General features: G+C 43.0%; 1 protein-coding gene across 1 annotated transcript in view; it reads right to left on the minus strand.

Annotated features, from left to right (window-relative positions):
• The window catches only part of PDE11A (phosphodiesterase 11A), a 358,008-nt gene that overhangs the window by 6,810 nt on the left and 327,459 nt on the right, over window positions 1-23,739 (minus strand). The window contains exon 19 of the mRNA XM_026492464.3: window positions 20,949-21,032. Within this exon, the coding sequence (XP_026348249.2) occupies window positions 20,949-21,032 (84 nt within the window). The remainder of the gene's footprint in view (window positions 1-20,948; window positions 21,033-23,739) is intronic.

Below are 23,739 nucleotides of genomic sequence, written 5' to 3' on the forward strand. Positions count from 1 at the left end.
TTAGTGTGTAATTTGCTGAAGCCAGAAAGTTAATAATAATCATTTACATACGTTGCACATATAACTACGCCAGGCACTGCGTACTATTGGGTTCTTCCCAGGCTAGACTGAAATGGAGCTCAAAGGGCTCTAGCCTTATGACTTCGGCCCCATTTGGGGACAGAGTCATTTACTCTGCCAGAACTCTGGTATCTCTAACAGAGACCGCTAGTTGCCTTCCGAATATGCATTTCAGCCTCCCCTGAGCTTAGGAATGGCCAGGGATGAATAAGCAGAATTCATGAGGAAGAGTTTCTGAGGAAACTCTTAAATGGGAGTTTGTTCAGCAGGAAGGTGCATCCTTTTGCTCTTGGTCTTATCTCTGTCTTGGTGCTGGAATATTAACATGATGGCTGGAGCTATAGTGGCCACTTTGTGACTATGAGGCAATCTTGAGTATGGCAGCCACATGCTAAGGAACGATAAGCAGGGACTGGGTCTCTGATGGCTGTGGAACTACCTTATCATAGCAGTGTTGAGTGGACTTCTCTGGATTATTTTGAAGCATAGAGAAAAAGAAATTTCTATTTTGTTTAAGCTATTATGATTTCAGATCTCTGTTACTAGTAGCTTGCGTGCAATTCCTAATTGAGAGAATTGATATCATGTTGCAGGTCTCTTTTCTGTCGAACTGGGCAGGTGTCAGAAAATTACAGTTGATCCCTTGCACTGGGGAATTATGAGCTAACTTTTTATGACAGTGGGTTATAAGTGAACTGTAAGAGATAGAAGAGGCTATACCCTGTCCCTTTACTGTTCCTCTGATAATAGAATCCATTCCATGTGCTCTGAGTAGGCACATAATTCAGACCTGACCAACAAGAGTGCCCCAGTGTAGGAATGGCGCTGTGGCCCAAGCTAAGGCAGTCAGAGTTCTTTCTAGGTTTCACCTGGAACTGCTGGAAATGAGGTTTTTCTTTTCATGTTTCTTTTGGTGTGATAATACCTATAACAAGCATGTGACATTAGAGCTGCCAGCAAGTGTGAGGAAAGCCTGGTTGAGAATGAAGCCAACACATACATAGGAGGCAGAGAAAAGGGGACATGTCTTATGGTGTCCTTTGACTCCCCTGCCTCTAGCTCTGTGCCACCCAGCCAACTGTGCCCCTCAGCTCCTCAGTTACTTGAGCCAGTCAATTTCCATTTCTGCTCAGGCTAATTTGAGTGAGTTTCTGAGCTCTAAATAGTCTTTCGCTGTTGTCACTTATTTTTCTATGTCACCCCCAGAATTACTTGAGATTGAAACCCCCCTACCAGACTTTGAACTGGTGGCTGGGATAAGGAAGTCTCAGTTTCCTCAGCACACAAAGTTGCTGCTGACACTCACTGGGCAGTGCTCTTTACCGAGTTAGTGAGGGTCAGAGATCAGCTAGCAGTTCTCTCCCTTCTTGAATTCCAGGAGTCTGCCAAACAGACTCTTTAAAAGGTTGCTCATTCTTAGCCTGCCATGTTATGGGGACTCAGAAAATGCTAACAGTGTATGCCAACTCCTCCTGGTGGCAAAGTCAGTAGGCCTGTGGAATTTCAGCTTCCAAGGAAGGAATACTCAAGGGAATTGGAAGTCACCATCCATGTAGCCTGGATTTTCCCTGTGGGCTAGGTGAGCTCTGACAGAAAGGACAAACAGCAAATAGCTGCTACTTTCTCCTTAGTGGGAGTTCACTATTACTCCATGTTTGTTGTACCGGGTGAGACGCTTTCTCCATTTGAGAAAACTGTTTCCATATATGTGATATCTACTCTGTAGATCTGTTACTGTGCAGCCCTAACAGACTGGCTCTGTCCAAATTTTGCAAATGCCAAAAAATACTGTCAGATCTTTCTGAAATGTTTTAGTGATATTTGAGATCTTAAGATCTAAATAATGTGAGGCAGTTACCAGAACAGCAGTAAAGATGATAAGGCCACGGAGGTAACGCTTACTATGAGGGCACGCGGGCTCATTAGAATCCAGTGTAAGAGTGATTCAGATCCATAATCAGAATCCTAAAGGCACAGTCTGGCCAAGTTATAACACTGATGTTTGCGGCATCGTTGTGTACATCCTGAAAGCTAATTACAGTACTAGTAATAACTTAGAAAGAGATCCTTTTCTTTCCTTTTTCTTATAAAAGTGAAGATGCTACAGTGCTTGACAGCGATCTTCTCTCCATTCCCTTCCTGACCTCTCAGGTTACTTGTTTTGCTGACTTTATTTATACGCTCAAGGGATTCCTCCGTGGAAAATGATATTTACAAATGACATTAACATTCTGAATTAATGAGGCAGGAATTTTAGTCTCTCCTTGGATTAACGGCGTTGTTATTTCCATCATCTAGGGCAAGAGTCTTAAACTCAACTGTCTACAGGGACAGGCCAGTATTGTTAATGGAGGAACTAGGTTGCACGAGACAGCTGGGCGTACTGGGGCCTCCAGCAAACTGGACAGTTTACAGTTTTAAAAACAGCGTTCAACTGAATGAAACATGTCTGTAGGCTGAATCAACTCTGTGGGCTGCCATCTGCCTGCTGTGACAGACAGGAAAACCCGTCTTGCCAAAATGAACTCACTACTGAGTACCGAACGCATCCTACGTTCCAGGCTCCATCCGAGGACCTCTCCGTATGTGAGCTGATTAAACCCCACAGCAGTGCTGGGAAATTGGTATCGTTGATCCCATTTTGACAGATGAGGAACCTTGGATTTGGGGAAATTAAGTCAAAGGCACCAAAGTGAACAACACAGTAGAGCTGGAATGTCAGTCGTGGCCTGTCTTAGCACAAAGCCCATGGTATCTTCCCATGGGGGTCCCGCTGGGACGCTGGTAATGACAGGTATCTCTCTCACCTAACTGTGGTGTCAGGAGAGTGGAGTGACTCTTTTGTTCTGGGGTCTGGGACACTGTTTCAGGACAAACCCACAGGACGGAGACAGCCTCCCCGAATAATGAAGAAACACTATCTCCCAAACATTAGGTGTAGACAGTGAATCTTTTGTCTGTGACTCATCTACTCTATCCTGCCCTGGGAAAATAAAACAAGGGTTTTAAGTAGTAAATAACAGGCAGGCCCAAAGACAGCTTGTGGTAAAGGGGAGCAAGGAGAACCCTCTCTTCTGTTATAATGAGCCCCTCTAGGGTACTGTCCTAGGTTATTCCGTTGGTTGGGTTTTTAGAGCATGGTGGTAGCTAATCAATCATGTTCACTGTGTAGGCAACATCCGACTTGGAAGGAACGGCTGCTGACCCAGGAGCCACAGCCTCTGATGAATGGGGCTTCATGCAAGAGGAGGCTGGAACACGTAACCGAAGCTCAGCCACGTGGTAACAGTTCACCTCTCCACGCACAGGACGTTTTCCGTAAAACTGTGCCGTCAGCGATTCTATAGTACTATATAGACTCTATTCTTTTGGCCAAGTTCAATGTGTGAGAAGGACCATTTGAACATTTTTAGTTTGTTGAGCTATGGGCATTTGTCTGCCATACATTTTGTGTGTACTTCTCATGCACCTTGAGTCCTGAGGAAGGAGCCCTCAAAGCCCGTGCACCCCAATGTCCCACATCTACAGAGGACCAGATCCAAAGCATCCATGAGAAATGCAAGATCCTTGGGACAAAAATCCTCTAGTACTTTGGTGGTCTCCCTCCATATGGTAAGAGAACCTTCTTTTCCTTAATTTTATAAGATAATGAAGAAAGGGAGAGTTTAGAGAGAAAGGATAGGAAGACAAGAAAAGGAATACTTTGCACACACCACTGGGTATATGAGGAGGATGTTGTTTCACTGGTCACTTTGAGACCTGGTCGAGGCTCTTCTCTACTTACATCGCTAACTTTCCCAAAAGCTAAGATATGGGAAAAGTCTGTATGTGTGGGGACAGCAGGACCACGATCCTAGATATTTTTTATTACATTACTGAAGTGCAGTTTAAGGATGGGAACGTCAGGGTGTTATGAATAGAAGCTTCCAACAATTTTCTATCTTTTAACGTTGGGAAGTTTTACAGTCATTTGCCTTCCAAACACTGACCATTTAAAATTCAATAAGCATCCCAATAGAATGACAAACTAGATTTGTTTCTGAACTAAATTCTAAAACTTATATGGAAAGATAAACAAGCGTCCTTAGAAAAATACTGCAAGAGTAATGCTGAAGGTGAAACTAGGCTTATCATTAAATATATTATAAAAGACATTAATTATGGTAGTATGACCAGGTGGACAGATTGATAGAACAGAATAGAAAGACTAGGAATAGAATTAAATTTAAAGAAATTTAGCATATGATAGAGGTGACTTTTTAAATCCTAAGGAAAAAGACTAGTCAAAAGCTGGCGGGAAAACTGGGGAGCCATCTGAAAACCTAAAGTTGGATTCTGACCTCATACTTCACATCCAACAAAATAAAGTACAACCAGATGAATCAGAGGTACGAATATAAAGAAAAAAAAAAGAGGAAACCATAAAATACTAAAAGATGTTCTGAGAAAAATTCTTAAATGTTATCCTTTTGTAATGGGAAAATCATTCTATGTATGACATAAAATCCAGAAGCCACAAAAGAAAAGGGTCATGAATTTGACTACATAAAATCAGTGTATTTCTGTATAGCGTAAACAAAGGGAGAAGGTCAACAACCACCTGGGGAAAATAGTTGCCACTTTTGCTACAGATAAAGGTCTCCTTCTTTAATATACAGCGAGCTCCTACAAATCAAAAAGAAAAGACCACCAGCTGAACAGAAAAACGGCAAAATATGAAGTTTACAGAAAAAATACAAATTGCTCCTAACAAGTCCATACTAAAAATATGATCAGACTCATTTATGATACAGAAAATGCAAATGAAAACTATAATGAGATAGATTTTACACTATCATATTGGCAAAATTCAAGAAGTTCGATAACATAGCGTGTTGGTAAGGGTGTGGAGAGAAAGGCACGTCCCATATTGCCGGTGAGAATATAAATTGGTTCACACTCCACAGAGGGCAAGTTGGCAATACCTATCAAGATTTCAAATGCCTGTGTGCCAAATGGCCAGTAATTCCACTTCTGAGTATTTATCCTACAAATAAAGTGTGAAGAGGATGCATTTACAAGGATATTTACTGCACATCGTTTGCAGTAGCAAACTATGAGAAATGACATCGGTGTCCTTAAATAATTAATTAATTATTGGTTAAATACTTTATTCTTCATCTTTAAAATCCAATACCCTGTGGCCATCAAAAAGATGGAGGCAGCTGCTGTATGGGCACTGAACAGGAAGATCTCAAAAATATAGCAAGTGTGAAGAAGCAAGGTGTGGAGCAGGATACACTTATGCTCATATATGTGCACATACATATATATATGTACGTACGCACACGCATACACGTATATATGAGCAGAGTGTGTATATACACACATATAGGCTGTATTCGAAAACGGTGTATAAGCAGTTCGTATAAAAACAGTGTAAACCCCACTGTATTTACGCTTTTCTATAGATTGTCCTTAGGTGCATACATCAGAAGGTCGTTAAAGGTGGTGGCCCCCGAGGGAGGTGACTGGGCACAGGAGTGTGAGGAAGGATCACTTTTCTCTATTACTTTTGTGCCTTTTGAATTCTGTTCACTGGGTGTGTATAAACTTTTTAATAGTAAAATATTTTATTTAAAAATTTTATCATGAACCAATAAAGGAACTAGCAATCATCGATCACGTGTGCGAATTAATTAAACAAGTCAGCTACCTGATTGTTAATAGTGAAAAAATGCTTACAGATAGATACAAGGATAAAGAAGAGAAATGCTTAGTTTATGAAGATTGAAATAATTTAGTGTTTCACCACCATAATTCAAAAAAACTATGTCAGCATGTTAACGTAGGTGGCGATGCTGTCATGTGCGCGTTGCGCGATGATGCCATAACCCCTCCCCCAGCCCACTCTCCCACCCACATCACAAATAAGGGCCCACTACCTCATTGATCCTAAACATTTCCTCTGAGAAGCGATCAATGTCCCCTGCCTGGCCATTAAATAGATTTTGAAAAACTCTTCAATCCGTATCAGTCTCATATCCTTATTTCGTTTCTCAAATTCGCCCTCGGCTGGGAATTGGGCAGGCAACTGTGATTCTGTTGTGTTCACCACTCATTTGAAGGGCCCCATCCATCATCATTTCTAGGCCTTTTCTGATGCAATGTAGCTTGGTCTTTGTCTTTCTTAAAAACTGAATGGCTGTTAAATTATCCATTTATCTTCCTTCAGATTTTCTGTTCAGTTTCTCAGGCCCTCTCAGGGCTGTCTTTTCTACCTTGTTTGCTGACTTTTCATTCCATTTCCCCCGTTCTCCGAGGCATCTTGGTTCGCCATGCTGTCCTTCAAAACAAACTCCCTGGTCCAGTCTGCTTTCTGCTTGCTGGAAATCTGCGTCACTACTCGCGTAGACTTTCTTTTCAAATTTCATCCCTTCGGGATAGCTTTGAAAACTCTGAGATAATATGTTTCAAATCTTCCCCACAGATGGCAAGGTGTATTGGGACAAACCATCACTGAAGGTCGAAAGTCTCGGGTTGTAAACCAGCTTTGCCACTATTAAGTCAGGTCACAAGCGACCTTTCAAGTTTCTGCTTTCCCGACCTACAGATACTTGCAAGCTCACTTCTTGTCAAGAATCTTCGTATCACAACAGCCTGTTGTCTCCGTGTATGGTGACCCACTGAGGACGTGAAGTTTGTGGTGCCCCCCCCCAACACACACACACTCTAGGGTGGCAGCAGGAGCCTAGATTTGGAAGCAGAAAGAATCTAAGCTCTGTCACTTAATAGCTGTGTCTTCTTGGGCAAGATATAGAAACTCTCCAGCCTCAGCTTTCACATCTGGAAAAGGGGGATAATAGTACTACCTGGCTTGCTATGGCTAAGAGGATCAAACCAGATAACGCTTGGGCAGTCAGACTGGTGCTGGTGCTTGGGAATGTTATTACAGAGCTGGCGGTTTGGCTGCTATTCAAATTTACAACACGGGCTACTGAAGCTTAGAGGCCATATTAATGATAGCAACAATAATAGCGACTCACATGTATGGAGGGCATTAACCTATGATTTTCATTCTTCCCAAAGCATTTCCACGGGCCTTGTCTCCCTTGGTTCAGACCCTTGGAAAGGTTGATATTAACTCTCGTCAATTCCCTTCCTCCAAGAAGAGAGCCGCTCTGTAAGGCCAAGACCTTTAAAACGTGGCAGAGTGGAGTTACTTTCAGTCCAGCCTACAGGCTTGTGGTGATCACCATGGAAAGGCCAAGGAGGGGCACCTGGGGGGCTCAGTTGGTTAAGCATCTGCCTTCTGTGCAGGTCATGATCCCGGGGTTCTGGGTCCGAGTCCTGCATCGGACTCTGCTCAGCGGGAGCCTGCTTCTCCCTCTCCTCCTGCAGCTTTCCCCCGCTTGTGCGCTCTCTCTATCTCTGTCAAATGAATAAATAAGATCTTAAAAAAAAAGTCTGAGGATAGCAAACTTTAGATTTTATGAGTGTGGAGGGCAGATTTGAAAGAAGATGCTTAAAAAAACACTCAGCCCCTACTGGCCCGTCTCAGGTCTCCTTTGTGTTTCTGTCTCGTCCTTCTCTGTAGGTCTCTGCTGCTCTCTTTCTCCTTTCCCATTTGGTTTTCGGCCGTTCAGAGCACCCGTAGCACTAAGATTATAGACGACATATGAAGGCACGGATTTGGAGAATTACTCTTCCTTTTCTGTTATTTTATGGTTCTGTAGTTTATCCCTCCCTTTGCTTGTAGGAGGCAGTGGCTCGTAGGCTGAAACTCCCCCTAATTCACCGGGGCGATTGTGAACAGCAAGTATAACCTCCCTACTTTCTCAGCCGTGAAATAAAGACAGAAATGCTAACGCCCGCCACAGGGCAACTCGGGAATGGGGGGTTCTTTCAGGGCACACGGAAAGCACTAGCCATGGAGGGGACGCAAGAGCTTCCTAGCAGCACCGCGATAACCCACTTTCCCATTCTGTCCCCGTTCTTGGCCGCCGTGTCGCCGAGGCCATCCCGCGGGTCCCCCCCCCCCCCCCCCCGCCGCGGGGTACCGGCGCGCACGAGGGCGGAGGTCGGTGGATAGTGTGTGCTGGGCACTGCTGCTGAGCGCCAGAGCCGATGAATGCAAATACGTGTAATGTGCTAATAAAGGAAAATGCAAAGGGGCCCTGAGGCTGCGGTCTCTACCTCCTGGGAGCAAACCGAGCTTTTACCAGGAGCCCGTCACCTGAGCAGATTCCTCAAGTAAGAGTAGGATTTGCTGGGGGAGAGGAGGGGGCGGTAGGGCGGGCAGTGAGAGCTGTGGGAGCAAAGGCACGGTGTGTGTGAGCATGCATGCACGCGTGTGTGTGTGTGTGTGTGTGTGTGTGTGTGTGTGTGTGTGGAGTAGCAGTTTGGGAAATGGCTGGTGGCCAGTTACATCAAGAGCAGAGGGGATGGAGGAAGGAGGGAGAGAAGGTGAGCAGAGGAAGGTCAAGCGTGCCAGCTTAGACTTTTCCCTCCAGTAACAGGGAGGCAGGGTCTGAAGGACCCGGGTCAAGTTTGCTTTAGGAAGGTCACTCCAGAGTGGGTTTGGAGGATGGGACTGAGGGCGGGGAACTGGAGAGGGTTTGCTGAGCACGATGAGGTCTGAGTGGGGACCAAGGACCCAAAGGAAGGAAAAAAATCATGATGTGGCAAAGAGAAAACAACAATCGGCACCTGGTCTTGTTTTAGAACGTATGTCTGGTCTTACTGATGATATTAGGCTTTTTAAAGTTGTCTTTTTTTTTTTTTTGTATTTACTGTATACTCTGAATTCCTTTTTCCCTTCCTGTTGTTTGACCTGCTTCCACTCCTTCGCGTTGGAAGCTCTCCTGAAACAGCCTGTGGCCCTTCTCTGTCTGCATACCCGAGAGCAAGGTGCCACCAGGCCCATCCCAGGCGGTGTGGCCAGTGGGGAGGAGAAGGGCAGAAGCTGCTGCTGGGCTTCATCCAAAGGGCATCCTGCGGGGAGCTGACTCTCACTGAGAGTGTCCCAAGTGCAAAGACGTGTGGATCTTTTCTCTGAGGCCACCGTTTCTCTTAAGAAGAAGCCGACTTTTCTGCTCCTGGGGATGTCTGCCTGTTGGCATCTGAGGCAGGGTAGGAGGGCACCTGGGGGTCCAGCCAGTCATTCCACAGACTTTTAATTTCAGCCACGAGTTCTCCCGATGAGCGCTCTGTGGGAAGAGCTCTCTGGTCTCCTGGCTTGGCAGCGGTGACAGATGTGGTTTACCTTGGCCGTGTGGGTAGTGAGAGGTTCCCAAGACTCCACTTACCAGCTTCTAACCTTTCTGCCTATTTCTAGGCTTATGCCTCCACCTCGTTGTTGTGGATCAAACTGTGTCCCCCCTAAAGATATGCTGAAGTCCTCACGCCTGGTACCTGGGGATGTGACCTTATTTGGAAATAGGGTCTTCACAGAGGTAATTAGGTTAAGATGAAGTCATATTGGATTGGAAGAGCCCTAAATCCAATGGCTGGTGTCCTTATAAGAAGGCCATGGGAAGACACAGGGAAGACACAGGGGAGAATGTCACGTGAAGATGGAGGTAGAAATTGGAGTGAAGCATCCAGAAGCCAAGGAATACCAAGGATTTCTGGCAACCACCAGAAGCTAAGAGAAAAGCATGGAACAGGTTCTCTCTCAGAACTGCCAGAAGCAATCAATCCTGCCACAACTTGATTTTGGATTTCTAGCCTCCAGAACTGTGAGACAATAGATTTCTGTTGTTGTAAGCCACCTGGTTTGTTGTACTTTGTTAGACAGCCCTACAAAACGAATATACCCGCTCTTGGGGTACTTGGCCCCTCCGAGTCCTGAGCCTCTCAGAAGCTCCTTCTGAAAGACAGATCAGCTCACTTCCGTCCGCAGATGTTCTGGGATGTTAGTTCCTTGCCAACTTTTAATATTTGAGGAGATCTTATGTCCTCTCACATTCTATGGTCCTTGAGAGTTTTCTTTTTTTTTTTTTAAGAAATACAACTTCATTATTTTGAATCACCCTTAATAGTTTTAAATAAGTCAATAAAATATTGAACAAAGTTGCTCATTTCAGAATTACCTCTTTTAGCAAAAAGAAAAAAGAAAGTAGGTAATGACTGAATAAATTATGACAAGTCAACTGATTGGAATACCAGGCTACTGTTTCAAAGTATAACAGGAAAATTATGTGTTAGAATGTTATGTTAAGTCACCGAAGCAGACTACACTAGTGTCTCTGGGTAAATTCGTGTCTACGTGTGGACAATAGCATAAAGGGGCACCACAGGAAGAAGAGAATGGGAGGTCCTTATTTCTCCTAACAGCCTGCTCTTAATGACCCAAGTATTCGGGAAGGCGAAATGTTTTCTTTATTGTGTTCCTTATGTCCTTCCGAGTCCTCACTAGCAGAGTCCTTAACATCCTTACTTATACTAACAGTCTGTTCAAGGAAATCTAGGTTTTTATCCATCATGTTCCTCAAAAAAGTTTCACCTTCTTTTCAATACCCAAGAAAGTTTATACCTTTTTAAAAATTCCTTTATTATTATATTAATGGAATTCTCAGAAGGATGAGGAGATAAACTAGTGAGGCCAGTCTGCCATCTTTTACTGGCAATGTCAACCCGCTTTGCAAGTGGAAGTGTTAGGTCAAGAACAGCTTCCCATAACATATTTCTGAGAGAATTTTCTATAGTACCCAGCTAAACAGAATCCATTAGCCCATTTGGTCTTCTAGGAATTGGTCTCCCTGGAATCTCTACTCTGGTCCCTGTACCTTCCCCTCTGAAGGATTCAGGGTTTCATTCTGTAAATGGGAGGTTTACAAAGGTAGAGCACTACTGGCCAGAATGGAATCCCTTTTCCTTCCTCAGGGCAGTATAGTGAGAAAACGCAGCAGATGTAGACAGAGAGGACTTGGATTTGAACTTCTGGCTCTATTCTGTATTAACTGCTTCACTCGAATTAAGTTCATTAGCTTCTGTAGGTTTCACTTTCCTCGTATGTTAAACTTACACCATTAGACGTTATGGAATCCAGAATGAAGTATTTTCTTCTTTCATAGTTAGGGTCAAATTAAACTGTGTCTGTAAAAGCACCTTGTAAACACAGTCAGTGTTCATTAAATGTCTGTTTTCTGAAAAAAATATGTGCATAAGGATACCCCATGTCTGTCAGGACTCTAATACTGAACTTCTTTTCCAAGCGCTCAGTCTGATAGAAGTCTTTAACTTCGTTTTAGACTCTGGCTAACAAAGTCAACTGCTGGGCTGCCATATTGGTTGGTGCATGAGATTGAGAGCTTGGCTCTTCTGGTCACATGGCCATCTAGCATCTGCTTGCTAGACGAGGCAATGTGCCTTGAGTGATTTATTTCATATTTTTATGGCTGCAGCTCAGATAATTAAATATAAGAGTTGTGGTGGCTGGGCATCCAGATAGTACCTCCTTGAACTCTCTTAGGAAACATTTCGGGGAGTACAGAAGATTCTGTTCGGCAATAGCATAATAAGAATGCTTTATGTTTATCTCATGCCTCACTTCCCACTAGCTCAAGCAATGCTGACCTTCCAAATGCACATTAAATTGCAGAAATTTCAGAGAGGCACTTACAGTGCAAAAAACAATCTTTAAAGGAGGCCTTGATTCATTTCCTGGTGGAAAAATGGAATTTTCCTTCTCTCTCTGTCTTCCACCTTCCCTCTCGCCCTCTCTCTTTTCCTTTTCTGAAGAGATTCAAAGAAGAGAGAGCCATGAAAAAGAGGTAAATCAGCTTTTAAAATACACTTTCTAGAGGCACTGGGAAACAACGTTAGACAACATTCCAGGCCTTGTATGGACTTCAGTTAAGTCATTTTTAGCTTCATGATTCTCAAGCAGAAACACTTTCAAAAAGAGTTATTTATGCTGGTCAGCCAGATAAGGAGAAGTAGATCTTATCTTAAATTTTACCTTCAAAAGCCTTATGAGGGAATATATTATTATTATTATTTTTTTACCAGATCCCAGCATTTTAATATGGATTTATCCTGGCATTTTTGAACTCATAAAATGCACATGAATAGGAATAGATGAAGTGCTACTGTATAAAGAACAGTTTTTCTTAGAGTTGCATGAAATGAGACAAATTAAAGTCCATTTTATTTACAAGAAACTGTACATAGAGCTGGTTGCTTTATCAAGTCAAACTCAATTTTGGAGGTGGAAAAGTCTTTCTAAAATCAAACATCCTGGCACATCAGGCATTCCGGAAGAACTCTGAGATGTAGCCAAGGGTGTGAGATGCCTTTACCTGACACATACTGTGCTCGATGTACGCAGCGACGTGAACCTGAACGCTGTTGTGTCAGCACTTCCCTCTACACAGCACATGATTATCTGATGCTTGCAGTAGTGGTAACTGTTAGGAAATGTAGGATCTGAAAAGTCTTCTAAGTTGAAGAAAGATTACATTTTAATCATAATAAATTTAGCATGTTTTATTGTATTATAATTTGAATATAATTTGAATATAATTCAATATATATTGAAATCACATGTCTACAATGTACATAAGTTTTTGAAATCCATAAATATGTGCTAGCTTTCTCTATTAACGTGAATATTAAAATAACTAGAAGACAATATTTTCTGCCAATGCTGGATAAAAGAAAATTTCATGTATTTCCTAGTTGAAAAAGTCAAAGCCCTGAAAAATTCATGGCTATAAACTGGCCTTTTTATATTAGAATTAAGGGCCAATTCAACCATGATGAGAACTAAACCACTTTCTAAAAAGATATCATAGGCCATATACTTCGGATTATGGGCAGGAATAGAACAGTGCACACTCTGATGAAAGATTTTATATATTTATAGATGATAATTTAACATGACGTTATAACCCTATTTCGCACGTTCCACTGCTTAGAATTAATTCTGTGGTGCTGCATCCATCACGCATTCCTCTGTTTCTTCATTCATCTGTTCCACAAATGTTCACTGAGCAGTTCGAATGTGCTAGGCACTGTGCTGTGTATAGTGATGGTCCCCAGGAACTCGTCTCCCGGGGAAGGGAGCCAGCCAGCCAGACACTCACAATCCGGAGCGTTATGTGTGGTTACGAAGAGACAGACGGAAGGCCACAGAGATGTCAAGGGGGAATTCAGGTTCTCCAGGCAGAAAGGAGAGGGAGGGAAGCACAGCAAAGGCAAGGGAAGAGGGACAAAAGGGCTGGGCGTCCTGTGCTTTGGGACAAAGGGTGCCTAGCTGAGGAAGTGGGTAAGGTGCCAACAGATGAAGCCAAGAGGCAGGGGGCCTCAGAAAAGGTGGCCCTGAAACACCAAAGCGGGAAATCCAGAAGGGATCTTACGGACGGCAGTAGTCACCTGAGGTTTTTAAGCAGGGTGTGCCACGATCCAGTTTTTTTAAAGGAAGATCACTGGCAAAAGTTCAGCAGACAGGCCATCGTGGAGGGGCCTAGAAACTACTTAAAACTGACCTTCAAATGTTTACATTGCTCTGCCACTCGTATTTGAGTGATAGGACATGGAAAATTTTGAAGTAAACAGGTTTTACTATCAGCACTCAGATTTAGGTATAATATATGAGACAAGGACAATATTTTGAAAGTATTAAACCCATGTGTTTTTGTTCTGCTTGAATCGTCACGCCTGTGGCTCCCCACCCATGAACTCAGTAGGCTGGCCTCCTGCAGGCAAATGGTGATTCCCTTCAGAAATAGCAAGCTGTCATCATTCAGCGTTGAGAGTCTATCACCCTGCATGCCAGCTTTGTGTGGTGAGAGGGGGGTTTCTAAATCCCAGAATTCTCCTCTACCTATAAAGATCTGAATCTGGCTAGGTCAGCTCATCCAGTCTGACCACAAAGCTCTAGTGCAGACAGCACAGGGGAGACCATGTAAGGGTAGATCCCATCAGACAAGAAAAAAGAAATTTAAAAACTTTCCCACGGTCGGGGCCAGAGATGGGGGCGGGGGAGGAGGAGGGCGAAAGAGAGAGAAGAGAAAGAGGGAATGGAGAGAGACAGAAAGGGGGGGAGGTGGTGGTGAGAAAGGGAAAATGAGAAGTGTCTTGGCTCCCTGTTCCTTGGGGGACAAAGTCTGGGGGAGGGTCAAGGGAGGGCTTGTCTCTTGACTCTCAGAGCCTAATCCAGGAAAATGGCAGAATTTTCCTAGAACAAGTTGGCATTGTCCTCAGACAGCTTGTTAGAAAGGACGGAGGAAGTTGTGTGGCCCGCAGGGTGAGGAGAAAGTAGCTGGGAGTTCGTGGGTGGCCCACAGGAGCTGAGCACTTGGCGAGAGAAGCAGTTGACTAGATCTGACGAGGAAGCTGGTGGAGGCTTGCCGTGAGAAGCTAGCAGCCAGAGCTAGTGGCCAGGGCCTGCACGGAGTGCATATCACAGCCTCGGTCACGTAGAGGCCAGCACGGCGTCACGCCAAGCCCCGACCAGCCACCTCTCGGGGAGCCCGGTAAGACCTAACAGGCAGCCTGTGTGCTTGGGTCCCTGGCACCCCTCACACAGAGGGCTCACAAGGATGGGTGAGCTCCCCTGGCCCCAGATGGCAGTTGGGGAGAAGAAATAGCTCCGGTTGGGAACTATTCACGTTTCAGTCCTCCCAAAGACCCGTTTTAACCAGAAAAAATTGTGATATTTTAATTGTCGAGTTTAAGTACCAGTCCCTGACTGCCTCCCCTCCCCCCATCACCAGGAAAAGGTGGAGCCAGATGGATAAATTACAGAGAATGTAGGAAGTTATTTCTCTCTCTCTCTCTCTCGTTTTTTGAGTTACATGTGATGTCATTCCTTGTAAAGACAAGTAAGAAATTAGCCCCAACTATTTCTTCCTCTCATGCACAAGAATACTAAATATTGTAGAGAAAACATCTATAGAAAACTGATTTGGGTGGTATCCTTTTTTTAAAAAAAGTATCTGATGAAACCATTCTTCTCTGTATCCACATTCTATTCCTTGTAGGTTTTTAAAAGGAGATGATGTTATATTCTAACTAGGCATTCCATAGCTCATTACTTATTCTTTAAAAAAAAAATGGACCCAAGGCATGAGCCATGTGGGGAATATTACGTTGTTTTTAAAGAACTTTTTAAAAAGTCCAGAAAAATTGTCTTAGCACTTTACATCCTCTTTTCCAATTTATCAATTCTAATTCCCAGTCTTTACAACTTTAATTATATTTTAAAGATTCTTTTCTCCCTTCTTTCAGAGAGCTTATTAATAATTGCATCAGGTGACTGTATTTTCCAAAGCAACAATTACAACTGAAGGCAGCAGAAAAGTCAAAAGCTACTGTAATCAGAACTTCAGGAGCTGTGCCTGCTGCAGGAACCCCACGACATTTTTATAAAGAGGCAATACTCCTGCAGAATTTTTCCTTCCTCTAATGGAGACAGGGAATTATTCTGGCTAGATCCTGCCCAGGCCAAGCCCTTTGGCAATATCCGTGAAAAAAGCCACCCCCAAATCGAGAACTTGTTTGGGATGGGCTGAAAACCTGATTGTGTTCATAATAAAAATTAAATCCCTCAACCCTTAACAACAGAAGATTTATAATGCCTCCATGCATCATTGACATTCTAGGTACACTGAGGTTTGAGTAAGTCGGGAATGAAAACAAAGGGCACAAGCGTCGCTCGCTACCGCACAGAGAAGCCAGGGTGACGCTGCCCCAGCAGGTTTTCTGTTTACCCCTAAGGCTGGTGCAATGACTTCAAAGTTTCATGGTGTCTTTTTTTTTTCTTTTTCTTCTTTCTTTCTTCCTATTTTTTCTCCCTCCAAAGCTACTGAGCAGCAGGCTAATGGATCCCCAGCAGGGTGCAAAGACAGCAGAAAGCACAGGAATCAGATGTCAATGCGTTCCTTCAAGACACCCTGCTAGGCCAGCTTGCGCTAACCAGGCTTAGTCTGCTCTTGGGGCACACGCTCTGCTGCTTCCCTGCCCGCTCTTGACTTCCTATCTGCTTCCTGATTCAAATGCTGTCATAGATAAATCATGACTTCTGCCTATTAGGACCATTTTCTATTTTCTTTAAAGAAAAGTTTGGAGCTATCAGATTAAAAAGATGAGCAAGTTCTGGAGAATTCTATACTCACATGTAATTACATGTATACAAGTGTGTTGTATCTCCCAACTCTACAACTATCTGGGGATGTTCTTCCCTACGCCCAGCTTTGTTTATATTTTTTTACATATTTTCTGTCAGCCACTTCTGTCAGTCACTAGATGACTTAGGTAACTTCCTAATGAATAGATTTTAGGAGAATTGGAGGAGTTAGTCTGGTTTTCCTTCAACACAGGCACGAGTTGACTGGAAACTGAAGTTGTCTCAGAGATTGAGTTTCAATTTTAAATGCAAAGGGCATCCAAAATGTAGTTTGTGGGAGTTGCCACCTCGGCATACAAATGAGTAGCCCTTCAGGGGCCTGAGGCTGGTGACCACCCACTCTTGGCTCAGAGGGATATAACCCAGCAAACTGCAGTGAGTGAGGAAAGTGCTTGATCTCTTTCCATATTTGACAAGCACAACCTTTTCAAAACCATGAAGTGAAACTGATTTACCCAGTGAAAGTCAAAGAAGTCAAAAAGCGACCTACGGAGTGGAAGAATATATTTGCAAATGTCTTATCAGATAAAGGGCTAGTATCCAAAGTCTATAAAGAACTTATCAAACTCAACACCCAAAAAACAAAAAGATATGAACAGACATTTCTCCAAAGAAGACATACAAATGGGCAACAGACACATGAAAAAATACTCAACACTGCTTGGCATTAGGGACGTACAAATCAAAACCACAGTGAGACACCACCTGATACCAGTCAGAATGGCTAAAATGAACCACTCAGGAAATGACAGATGTTGGTGAGGATGTGGAGAAAGGGGAACCCTCTACACTGTTGGTGGGAATGCAAACTGGTGCAGTCTCTCTGGAAAAAAGTATGGAGTTTCCTCAAAAAGTTAAAAACAGAGCTACCCTACAACCCAGCAATGGCACTACTAGGTATTTATCCAAAGGATACAAACATACTGATTCAAAGGGGCACCTGCACCCCAATGTTTATAGAAGCAATGTCCCCAACAGCCAAACTATGAGAAGACCCCCAGATGTCTACAATGGAATATTATTCAGCCATCAAAAAGAATGAAATCTCGCCATTTGCAACGATGTGGATAGAACTAGAGGGTATCATGCTAAGTGAATTAAGTCAGTCAGAGAAAGAAAAATACCATATGATTTCACTCATATGTGGAATTTAAGAAACAAAACAGATGAATGTAGGGGAAGGGAAGGAAAAATAAAATAAGATGAAAACAGAGAGGGAAGGAAACCATAAGAGACTCTTAACTCTAGGAAAGAAACTAAGGGTGGCTGGAGGGGAGGTGGGTGAGGGGATGGGGTAACTGGGTGATGGGCATTAAGGAGGGCACGTGATGTAATGAGCGCTGAGTGTTGTATGCAACTGATGAATCACTGAATTCTTCTGAAACTAATAATACAGTATATGTTAATTAAATTGAATTTAAATAAAAAAATAAAAGGAAAAAGCTGTCCCAAAACCATATTTGTATCTACCGCTCAGCTACATTCCCACCCCTGCTTCCAAATTCCGTCTGTATTCTGCCATTCAGGCCTCCAGCCCCAGTGCTTCAGTTAGCCTCCCCCCTCACTAGAAGGCATCTCTCCACACTGCTCCCCTGGCGCAGGCATTCCAGCTCTCTCCATAAGTATCTGTTTGCCTCAGGTGCCACACGAGATTGCTTGTAACCCAAACAGCTCCACCTTGGGGTCAGGGCCCTGGCCATGAAAAGGAACATTCTTGTCTCATATGTACTATTCTGTATCCTTTTGCCCTATGCCCAGACTGACCTAGCAAGGCCACCCTGGATGCCTATGCTCTATAATTCAGACCATGTCATTTCAGATCAATCCCTTTTGGGGATGCCTGCCACCTGCATACTTTCCCACTTGCGTTCTATCCTCTCAGACTCTTTATTACTCAACGTTCATGTTCAAAAGCCCAAACTAGCCTTTCGGCAACAACCTGAGTTCCTGCAGACATTTGCCTCACTGACTAACGTCACATCAATGCCTTTCCTTGCGTGGTGAGTTGCTTCGTCAAGGTTTTGTATCTTTGCACTAATGGTGATTCCTGCCCACTGACTCATTCCGTTTCACTTCTGGAGCATGACAGTTAATGTCAGGTTACCCGGTTAAATAAGGGACAATTCCCAACCCCCCAACTGCAGAAGATGGAACAAAATAGGGAGTCTCAGAGAGGATACTTAAAATTGCTCAACAAAGTTTCAGTTTGAGGACTTTTTGAAATATTGGTTCAAAGACATAAAGAATTTACAAATAAAATCTGTTATTTTTATTTTTATTATTATTATTTTTTAAAGATTTCTTTATTTTAGAGAGGGAGAATGTGAGCGGGGTAGGGAGGGTAAGGAGGAGGGGCAGAGGGACAGGGAGAGAGAGAGAATCTCAAGCAGATTCCCCATTGAGGGCGGAGCCCAACGTGGGACTTGATCTCATGACCTTGAGATCATGACCTGAGACAAAATCAAGAGTCAGATGCTCCAATGACTGAGCCACCCAGGTGCCCCTGTGTTATTTTTAAAAATAAGTGATGATAAGTCATTCAACAATGAGCATGATTTTCATGCTTTGTTAACTAAGACGACATAGCAGCAGAAATGAACATGAACTTTTATAAACAGCTCCTGCACATTCCTCTTTACAATGCAAGGGTTCTCTCATTAGTTTAATAAGAAGAGATGGTGGAAGGAATATCCAGCAGAGGTGGAATGGGTGGTAGAAAGGCCACTACACCAAAGCCGAGGCCACAGATGTGTGGGACACTAACTTGGTGGGAGTGTCACTTAAAACTTCTGTATGTTAATTTTCTGTGGATAAAAATAGCAGGTATATCTAACCTCACAGATAGGTAGTAAAGTAAAACAGATGTGGAAAATCAGGAACGATAGATAACGTGATGTGGTACTATTACTCCCTAAGTTCTGGAAAGCGCTATTTTTAGTTTAAATTCAAGCAGCTTCCTTTTTAACCTGAAGATTTCGAAGTATTTAAGCCCAAATGATTGTGAATCAGTACCAAAACAACGAAATTAGCATGGAAAAGCACATGAGAATCCTTTCCAGCATTTACTGTAACTAATCGCATAGGAAAGATGTGCGGACTTTGGGTCCATTCCGAAGTAGCTTTGCAAACTAATACCAAAAATTTATCAGCCCTGCAATTACGAGTCTTCATCCTCCTAAGCTTTACCCACAGTAAAAGGAATTTGTTCACGGCAAGAATTCATCCCATTTATTGCATAACTGTGCACAGGAAACTGAATAAATTATAAATAATTCAGCATGGGTAGTCAAGGTGAATTTAGCAAAGCAAGATATATCTGACCCAACAGCTGTGCGCTTTGTACCTGGGGGCCGAGAGTACGCAGAGATACCAGAGGAACAAGGGTGGGAGGAGCGACAGGAAGAAAAGGGAGTTAAGGTTCCTCTTACGATAAAGTACACATCGCTCCTGATATTTTCGCACCATCTTCCGTTATTAAACAAAAGAACATTATGTGCCATTTACAACTAAAATAATCTATATTAGATTATTTTAAAAACTTTGCCTCATTTTTACGCTATCATGTATTTAATGGCTAACACAGAACAAAGAAATGAATTTATTTTTGATGTTTATAGTCTCTAAAAAGTTACATTTCCATCTTCAAGACAGTATTCTAGATTTTTTTTTCTTTTTTTTTTTTTAGCGTAATGTGACAGGGCTCACCAGCTCCTACAAGTGCTGAAAACAAAGTGGTAGATAAGCCTGAAACTTAATGGTTGTGAGGTCCTTAAAAAACAATACTGTGTTTTTAATGGAGTTACACAGAGTGAGAAACTAAAGCGGTTTTGCTTTCCCTGCGTGCGTTTCTCCCTCTGAGGTTAGAAAAGCAGCTCCGTCTGATTGAGCTGGGTAGGGGGTAAAGAACTCGCCAGGTTTTACACATGAAAGCTAACGCTTAGTAGTAGAATTAAAAGCCATTGTACACTAAACTGTTAGTGTGAACGGATGCCAACCCTAATCTGTACTCAAAAAGTGGAGTGTGCACATTCGAAGCCGATGACACTGGTCTCCTTGCCAGGAGCAGGGTCCCGAACACAGGCAGCAGAGCTAGAAACCATAGGGCATCTTGCTCCGAAGTCAGTGGCTGGCATTTGTCACACGCATCTCAGAGAGAGGCGGAGTTTTAAGATATAAGGTTCTTTGAAAACCCTGTGGCCCAGGCCATGGGGCCAGGACAGAAAACCATGTTTCATGGTTTCATGGAACTCTTGTGTCTCACGTGATATTAATAGAAGTAAAAGAAAAATTTTGACAAAAAAACAAAAAAAGGAAAAGAAAAAGATTCCCACAGTCAGATGTTAGAGAAATTTGGAATGAATCAAGGTTAAACATGTTTCTTTCCTGAAGGACTCTCTGAGCCTTCGGGTTCCCTAGTTGTTGGGCCCGAGAGCTCTCTTTGAAGAGATATCTATTAGGCTATGGCTGGACACTTGTGTTCCATGGGGCACAACTTGGGAAATACTGAGACAAAACATGATTAACCCTGGTTTAGAGATGAGGGCATCAAGGCCCATGGACATTATGTCCTAGAAAGAGAACTCAGATCTCTGGCCTCCTAGCACCAACTTTTCCTAGAGACGGTCAGAAATCCGAGAAAAGACTGACTGCAACCAGAGTTGTTAGCAATGCCCATACCCTGGAAGGGTCTCCGAAAGCTAGACCTTCTGAAAGTACGCACGCTCTTCTTTCCTGGCTCAGTCGGGACACGCAGGCCCTCCCAAAGCATGATTACCTGATACAAAGGCATGCAGATGCTATCAATCCACTCCAACTGCAACCGAGGCAGTTCATCTTTCCGGTTCCGATCAAAAATAGCCTAGAATGGGCGAAGAGAAGCTTGCTTTATTACGCTGGAGTATTTTACAGGTGCTTTGTCAGACACTTTGCCACAATGATCCAATTTTTACCAACTGAACACTTCACAAATCACAATCAATCTTTACATGTACTTTCTTTTCATTTATCTATGATGAGAAATAAAGTATTTTCACCTCTTTTTATGAGATTTGTAAGCGAATTTATTTGAACTTTATAGCACGCAACTCCTTGGGGCCAAAATCTGCCTTCAGATGCAGGTAATGGCCACTAAATCAAGTCATCAGGTCACTGGGAATTGGGTACAAGTCAAGGGGACAGGGATAGTTTTATTGCCACAAAAATAAGGCAGGCTTTTATTTTTATAGTGAAAGAAGTTGCGATAGATTAGAAAAGATCCTTAAAGCAGTTTCATTTTAGAGACAAACTATTTGTACTAATGTTTCAGGGTGGGATGTTGGTTTGACAACTCTGCGTGTTTTTCGATCAGGCTCTGTCATTAATAAAATCCCTAGTTTTTATCTGTCGTGGGGTGGAAGACGTGTAGGTACCCATTCTCTCCTCCTTCCCAGCCTTTAAACGTCATGATATTGTAATGTTTAGAAAATTTAGGTATATTTTTCAAGAAAAAGAAGTGACATATGTCTGTTGGGCAGACATGAAAAGGGAACCAATCAGCTGGAATTGGGGCTAACACGGATTCATGAACAAATGCTGCCAGTTCCACTCCACTAAGCATGTCGTGCTCTCTGCTATCAACGAGAAAGGCCAGGGTCTAAGGAGCAGCCTTTCCCTGCGTTACTGTCTTCAGGTGGGTTGGGTCTTTCCTCTACAGAGATACCATGTGGCATCCACATCATTCTAGCGTTCACATAGTTCTCGAGGGCAGATCCAAGGCATTCCCTTGGTCTGGAGATGTTGAAAAAGCCAGCATCCTTCACACTTATGAATGCGGGTGTGAGTGGGTAGGAAAGAATCACGAGCTGCCAAAGCTCACAAGAAGACGCTGCCGAGGAAAATCTCCCCGAATCAGGGAGAAGGTCACGGACTCCCATAGACTCTGCTCGTCCTTGTCTTGCAACGTGAAATACGAAATACCAGGAAAGGGGACTAGGATCTGGAGAAGACTGACGCGTGCCGGGAGGGAGGAAGGAAGGAACGGATCTTGTGAACTGCAGGAGTCTTTTTCTGAAATGTTCCTTTAAACATATTATTCTGCTATCTACTCTTGAGCTCTCAGAGTTATCTGAGATTTTCTTATTTACTTAATTGCTGTTTCTGGTGCCCAGAGCTTTTATTTATTTATTTATTTATTTTTAGTTCAGTTTACAATTAGCTGTGCAACCATTACTACAGTCCATTTTAGAACATTTTATCACCCCAACAAGAAATACCATACCAGTTAGCAGTCACTCCTCATTCTCCCCCAAAGCCCCAGCCTTAGGCGAACACGAATCCATTTTTTGTTTGTGTTTTCTGCACGCTCATATAGATGGAATCATACGATCCGTGGTCTTTTGTGACAGGCTTATTTCTCTGAGCAGGCTGTTTTCAAGGCTCCTTCCTGTAGCATTCATCAGCGCTTCATTCCTCTTTATGGCCAAGTGACATTCCGTGGTGTAGTTAGACCGCATTTTATTCATCCATTCCTCAGCTGACGGGCAGGTGGGTTGTTTCCACTTCGTGGCTCTGATGAGGAATGCTGCTGTGAACCTTCATGTACAAGTTTCCACGTGGATGTACGTTTTCATTTCTCTTGGGGATATACCTAGAGGCAGAATTGCTGGGCCATGCGCCCAGTCTCACGTTTAATGTTTTCATGAATTGCCAAACTGTTTTCCAAAGCGACTGCCCCATTTTACACGCCCACCAGCAGTGTATGAAGTTCCAATTTCTCCACACCCTCCTCGGCACTGGTCAGTGTCTGTCTTTTTAAGTAAAGCTAGTCCCCATGAAGTGGTATCTCACTGTGGTTTTGGTTTGCAGTTCCCTGATGACTAATGATTTTGAGCGTCTTTTCCTGTGTTTATGGGCCATCTATATATATTCTTTGAAGAAATATGTATTCAGATCCTTTGCCCTTTTAAAAAATTGGGTTGTCTTTCTAGGAGTTGTTCATAATTCTCTATATATTCTAGATGCCAGGCCCGTATCATATATGATTTGCAAATAATTTCTCCCATCCTGTAGGCTGTTTTTTCATTTTCTTGATAGTGTCCTTGAAGATGCAAAGTGTTACATTTTAATAAAATCCAATTTATTTTATTTTTCTTGTGCTTTTGTGTCTCTTGTGCTTTTGGTGTCATATCTAAGACATCATTGCCAGATCCAATCCAGAAGATCGACACCTTGTTTTCTTCTAAGAGTTTTATATAGTTTTAGCTCTTACATTTAGGTCTATGATCCACTTTGAGGTTATTCTGAGGCTTGGTGAGAGGGAGGGGTCTAACTTGACTCATCCGCAGTGGCTATCCTACTGTCCCTGCACTATTTGAGAAGACTACTTTCCTCCCCATTGAACTATCTTAGCATCCTTTTGAAAATCAGTTGACCATAACTGTAAGAGTTTATTTGCGGACTAGTCACTTCTCAATAAACGTTTTTGAGTGGAAGCGTGAGGTAGCACACTGTCCCGTGCCCTCCTTTTACAGTATTTTGCATCCTATAATTGGTTATGAGTGGTTACTTATCTACTCACTTTTAAAGAT

Source organism: Ursus arctos, unplaced genomic scaffold (genome assembly GCF_023065955.2).
Source record: "Ursus arctos isolate Adak ecotype North America unplaced genomic scaffold, UrsArc2.0 scaffold_1, whole genome shotgun sequence".
NCBI classification, from domain to species: Eukaryota; Metazoa; Chordata; class Mammalia; order Carnivora; family Ursidae; genus Ursus; species Ursus arctos.